Source organism: Atta cephalotes (assembly GCF_000143395.1).
Source record: "Atta cephalotes unplaced genomic scaffold scaffold00005, whole genome shotgun sequence".
NCBI classification, from domain to species: domain Eukaryota; kingdom Metazoa; phylum Arthropoda; class Insecta; order Hymenoptera; family Formicidae; genus Atta; species Atta cephalotes.
In genome coordinates, this window is record NW_012130069.1 from 5,506,932 (window position 1) to 5,513,314 (window position 6,383).

The 6,383-nt window shown below is 28.5% G+C and overlaps 1 protein-coding gene across 1 annotated transcript in view; it reads right to left on the minus strand.

Moving 5' to 3' along the window:
• Window positions 1-719: 719 nt before the first annotated feature.
• LOC105626607 (mitogen-activated protein kinase kinase kinase kinase 5) overlaps window positions 720-6,383 on the minus strand; it is a 9,119-nt gene continuing 3,455 nt past the window's right edge. The window contains 12 exon segments of the mRNA XM_012207901.1: window positions 720-819; window positions 1,037-1,163; window positions 1,247-1,339; window positions 1,411-1,494; window positions 1,622-1,899; window positions 2,075-2,258; window positions 2,343-2,547; window positions 2,887-3,062; window positions 3,222-3,368; window positions 3,484-3,551; window positions 4,483-4,536; window positions 5,734-5,801. Of these exon segments, the coding sequence (XP_012063291.1) occupies window positions 720-819; window positions 1,037-1,163; window positions 1,247-1,339; window positions 1,411-1,494; window positions 1,622-1,899; window positions 2,075-2,258; window positions 2,343-2,547; window positions 2,887-3,062; window positions 3,222-3,368; window positions 3,484-3,551; window positions 4,483-4,536; window positions 5,734-5,801 (1,584 nt within the window).

Below are 6,383 nucleotides of genomic sequence, written 5' to 3' on the forward strand. Positions count from 1 at the left end.
ATTATGGAAAGATGTGCGCGCGCGCACGCGTGTGTGTGCGTGTGTGTGTGTGTGTGTGTGTGTGTTGAAGAAAAATATCATTGTTATCAATTTTAATACATCGATATGACTTATAGTTATTTTGTTTACTTAATACAGCTTTTATGATTTTCACATTTTTTTCAGACAAGGCTATTCCTGAGATTATTTTACATCTCTCTTCATAATCCTAAACAATTTATAAGAGCGCAATTTATGCATATATATAGCTGAAAATTAGTAATTAGTAATTAAATTAGTAAATTTTTCCTTTATCCGACATCTCTCAAAGCGATGTAACTATTAGCTTCATTTGATTAGGCATAAGAATAATTTCGCGTGCATATTCTCTCTTAATTCTGTCCTCTTGTTCACTATTCCTCCCGATCATACTCATATCTACTGAAAGTGCTTGCTTAGCTCTTTCATAAAAAAAAAGTTATCGCGAGTAATTACCAGTCTATACGATATCTCGACTATACGGAAAGACAGCGACTATCGCAGCGTTTAAATTGCTGGTCGTGCCAGCAAGGCTTAAGACGCTGGTCATGCACATACATTCGCGTAGGATAATTAATTGTAAAATTTTCACCTCCGCATACTTTAATCTCACCATTCTCGTAGTCATTTCACATTACATGTAGTTCAATCACATATCATGCGAAACCATGCAGCGGATGGATGCTATTTAGGATCAATGCTCAATAGCTAGCTTCATGTCCAGCGAGAATGTACAAGTCTGCTCCTTCTGATTCAGTCAACGTGCCACTATGAACTAAGTGGCTCTCCAACATCACAACCCTGTACAAGATGTAAGGTTAATTGTTTTCTCTTCATATTATATTTAACTCCTCTATGAATATGTATCAATATAATATTAAATATAAAATCTAATATACGACATAGTTCTTTCAGATATTTTAAAAAAATAGCAAACTTCATTATTAATCCTCTTGAATTATTTTTCAAAATTTCTATTAGATTAACAATCGCCGTTTTTATTTAATTAGATACATACTTATCTGAGCCTAGTAGCCTGTAAGTTCTACTCGGATCACTAATCTCTTGTGTAACTTCGCCATTCTTGAAACTTCTACCTTGCATACCATGTTTGTGAAATGCCAATACACTATCAGGTAGACAAACTGGAAATATAAATCATACGATTTAATTTAATTTTATGAAGACTACAAAGTAGATACAAATAAACGAAATATATTGTACTTACTGATAGATTCGATTTGAAAATTAAACTGTAACTCTGATAACTGTTTCTTGCTAATACGGGGTTTTCCTTGTAAAGTTACCATCTTTACTACATCTATAAATATAAAAATGTTGTATTTAATAATATACCATTATACGAGATAAAATACCTTGAATAGTACTCACTATCGTAACAAACAAGTATTGCATCTTTTTCGAATTGCGTAACATTAATAACGTTCAAATTCTCTCGTCTTGGTATCACAGTTGCTGAAATAATATTTTTATAGATGACACATTTTCTGGATTAGAGATCATTTTCAGATATTTTAAAGATAAAGATAAAGATTGTAAACAAGTGAATTGTTATTGTCAGATATATATAACATAAGCATACCTGAGCCGTCCATATCTTCCAATTCGTCACTATGAAACCAACTCGCTCCCGAATTCATATTAATTAAGTCCAGCTTTAATTTATTTTGCTGATATGGCTGTTTAACCGATACACATACCATCGGATATTCCATTTCAGGCGTGATAACCATTTTAAAGACATTTAGCGGCGACGGTAGAACGCAGTCAAAATGTTTTAAAAGCATAAACTTATTCAATGGATCGTACCATTGCATTAAGAATATACCTGCCGGCATCGCACCGCATAGATATTTGTACCTGTTAGAAAATATATTATTGTCAAATTTTACTTAATAAACAAGAAAATAGAATAAATATTCAATATTAGATATCAAATTTTTTTTTAAATCAATAATACATGTACTTTACAATTTTTTCTCATTGAATAATATGTATGTATTCAGAAAAAAATATACATGTTGCTTTCACTCACCCATTATATGGGTTTCTTCCAACGCAACATTTGGTGCATCCCTTGGTGTCGGGTACTTTCGTAGTTAAAGCGAACTTTCTAGGGACTAATCTCTCTGGTATTTTATTCATATGCAATGAAAATCTATGAGTCTGTTTACTTAACATCGCTAATAAGTCATGCCTATACAACTGAGGCGTTTTTCCTATAATACGCATTATTCATAATATTTAAAATATATAAATCAATCTATCATGCAACAGTATCAATAAAGTCAAGATCTACTTACCGGAAAGAGACATAAGAACATCTTTGATAACATACATCCAGATAGTACGTCTAGGATACAGTTGGTCTATCGCAGTTTCATGAAGTTCATTCAAGTTCAAATTATAAATTCCTTCCTCCGCTGCGATAAGCAGATGCTGATCCCTTGTATCTGGATGAATCCAACTTGCGGTACAATGTATTCTCAGTGGACAGCCATTGAATACCTATTAATGTTTAATGTTTAATACCTATTAATGTTTAATAAAAATAACAAATATCTTATTAACAGCTATCGAAGAACAATGTGGTAAATATATTTTCGTAACGTGTAGTATTTTCTGAAAAAATAGTTAAAGTACACAACAAATAATATATAATCGAACAATAGTTTATAATATAATGTAAAATACAAAAAAATAATTCAGGTACAGCGATATATTCATGTACAGCAAAATAATTTATAATATATATATAATATTATAATATATATATAATAATTTATAATACAATCTTTTTGCGAGAAGATATAATATAAAATCTTCACTTTGTGTGAAGAAACTAACCTTTGAAAAACACGCTCCCATGTGCACTTTCGGCGTAGGAGGCAGTCCATTACTTATCGGTCTTGGTGGTGTATGTCTCTTCCGATCTCTTCTTCTTGGAGGAACAGGTGGAGTGTCTGATAGTAAATCGGGACTCATACTTTCCCTGTCTCGATCAGTCGATATCTCATTGTCACCTGTAAAAGATTATATTAGCATAAGATACTAGAGTAAATAATGATTGAATAAAGAAAGTTATTAATAATCTCTTAAAATAATTTTTTTAATAAGAAGCTATCTAGGCAATATTATCGTGAATATTTACATCATTTAAGTGTTAAGCTCATGATGTATACCGTTTGACTGTGCGGGTTCGTCCCTAGGGCCGCTGTCCGATAATGATCGTTGACGTTGTCCATTCACAGTTGTTAAAGACTGAGAACTATTGATGAGACCATACAATTCATCCACAGAGCTATGACGTCTGGGACTCGCTTGAGACCCTATATATAAATCTACTTTTTATTTGCATACATGTAGATATACAGAAGGGGACTATTTATAGACTATACTATATAACGACATCCTTTTCATCAATTCATAATAATACATACGTACCAGATACATTGTAATATGGACAATGAACTTCGCAATCGTTCGAAGATTCCCCCAATGGAAGAGTAGCTCTAAAAATGAAAATTTAAATAAATGTTAATATACAATCGTTTTCTTTAAATGATTACGAAAGAAGAAATGTAAATGTTGTTAATAAAGAATGAATAATATATAGAAAATAAACAAGATATAAATGTTAATATATTATATGCATATATTATAAATCATAAATAAACATTTAGACTGTATATTCTTTCTGGCAACATAATTTTGAATGAAGCATGAACAAGAAATCGAATAAGATGTGATGGAAAAGTATGATGTAAAGCTGCATATTTCTAGCTAGTACACAAGGCAATCGCGTTATTAAGATGTTAATAAAATTGGACATACATATAAGGCTTATTTTGGTGTTTTGGAATAAATTAACATATACTGCTAGTTAAACAAATCATACGCAGAAACAAATACGTCAGCCATTAATATTCCCCGCATAATAGAATCAAATATCTTTATTTTCGTATTTGTACAAGATGATCAATGATATTGTGTTAAAAGTAAATCGTTATTTTTCTTCTGTTTCAATGATTGTTTTTTTTTCATTAAAGTTGGATATTTAAGTTGGATATTGATGACTCGTCCATTTCATTTGAACTATTGTACAAAGTAATTAATAAGTCAACGTAAAATTAACGAGTTTCGAAAACCTTAATCAAAAATGATCATCGAAATGGAGGAATAAATATAACGATTTACTTTCAATATAATCCCAATAGTCATCCTGTAGTAATCATTTAGTAAAGGATAAAGGATATTTAAATATTTTAAATAAAACATATTAATGAAATAATAATTATTTGCATAGTACAATGTGATCTTGTACATGTTTCTAGACTATGTTTTCAATCAGTCATCCATAATAAAATAAATCATATTTTCACAATATATTTCAAACGAAAAATCGGAAATAAAATTGTTTACTGTAATTCATTATTTACTTACTGCAGGGAATATAGCTGGTCGCAATGCCCACCAACCATCGACATTGCATTCCCCCTGCACACATGTGAAACTGTGGTCATATACTATAAAATTGTAAACTAATTTTGTGTATGATATTACTTAATATATGATTATATATTTCGGAATTTTATAAATAATATATTTAATATACTGCATAAATAAATAAAATACATAAATAAATAAAATACTTGCTAAAATGATTAGTACTGTTTCTGCTTTTTAAATGTATAACAATTTTACACAAGGATTTATTATGAGACGATTGAATGGATGTCGACACATACACACATGTTTCTATTTAAAACATAATCTTAATATTTTTTTTCCACAATATATTAAGAAAGTCTGTAACAATCATAATTGCAATCAATTTTCGTAAATTGCATTTTAAATTTCCAGTGTGATAATTATAAATACATTAACATTATATTAAATTAAAGAGTATAGAATATTGAAAGAGGCCTTTCCTCTATAACAAAATATATAAGCAATCCTATATAATAGAAAATTTAATTAATAAACATCTTGTTATATGTATATAAGATTATACGTATATACATATATATAAACTTCCTTCACCAGTTTGGCTGATAAGTAAAAATAGTTTGTGTCCAGAATGTTGAAAAACTAACATGCAACAAATAACATCAAATACGTAACAAAAAAGAAACATACTTCATTCTACGTCTATCTAAAAATTGTGCATATTAATGTTTTTTTGTAGATCACACTGCGAATGTTGACTAAATTGTGATATTTAGTTGTGCTTTCTTCTTATTATATAGTTTTAATTTTATTGTATATTACTTATATCATTTAATCAATTATTATATATAGCTTTATTTTGTCGTTGTTATATTAAAATATTATATATAAACATATATAAACATATATTCTTAGTTTGGTTGCGTTTTTTAAATTAATTGAATTAATTTTCTCAAATCACTTAGAAATTACGCTTTCCTATTTAACTTAAATGCGACTTAAGGGATAATTTGAAAATATATGTATTATTTCAAAGAATCAAATAAAAATTAACAAAATTAAACCTGTTAATTTAAAACATGCATTTAAATATTTGCAATAAGAGAAAAAAGATATCAAAGAAACGTGAGCGAATAAATAACAAATTAATTGTATAAATAATGCAATTTACAAGAATTATCCACAGAATTAGGAGATATAAGTGCAAGGTGCAAGGTGCAAGGGAAAAGGGTTACCTGCCAATACCTTAGCAACAACTCCTCATCAATGTACTGCAATAGACTCCTGTTGGGAGAAATTATTAGAATTACAAACTGATCAGAAAAATTAAAAATATACAAAGAATAATAGAAATGGATTATAAACAAAACGTAGGGTATAGAGCAGGTGTGCTACGGGAATAAGGATTGACACAGGCAGGATATAAATATTATTTAATAATCGAATACTACAAGTTATTAAAAAATATAAGAATGTAATAATAATCTCAATTTCTGTACGAAACTAAACTAAAGAAGTCTCATTGAAACTTTTTTAATATTTATGAAAAGGATATAAACTGATGCATATAATTAATAATTTTTTTTGAATGCAATAACTTAATTTTTTTTCATTTTACTCGAAAATAAGTAATTCTAGTGGATGAATGATGTTGATGTATATATTTCGAAATGATCATTCTTATTTTAATAAAATGCATAACAACTCTGCTATCAATCATGCACAATACAAGCAATCACATTTATTGCCTAACATGCAAAAAGTAGGGCATTAGAATTTTGTATAATATATTATTAGATCTGTTTCGTAAATTATCTGTACAATACAAAAAAAATTATTTTTTTCATATATATATATATATATATATATATATATATATATATATATATATATAT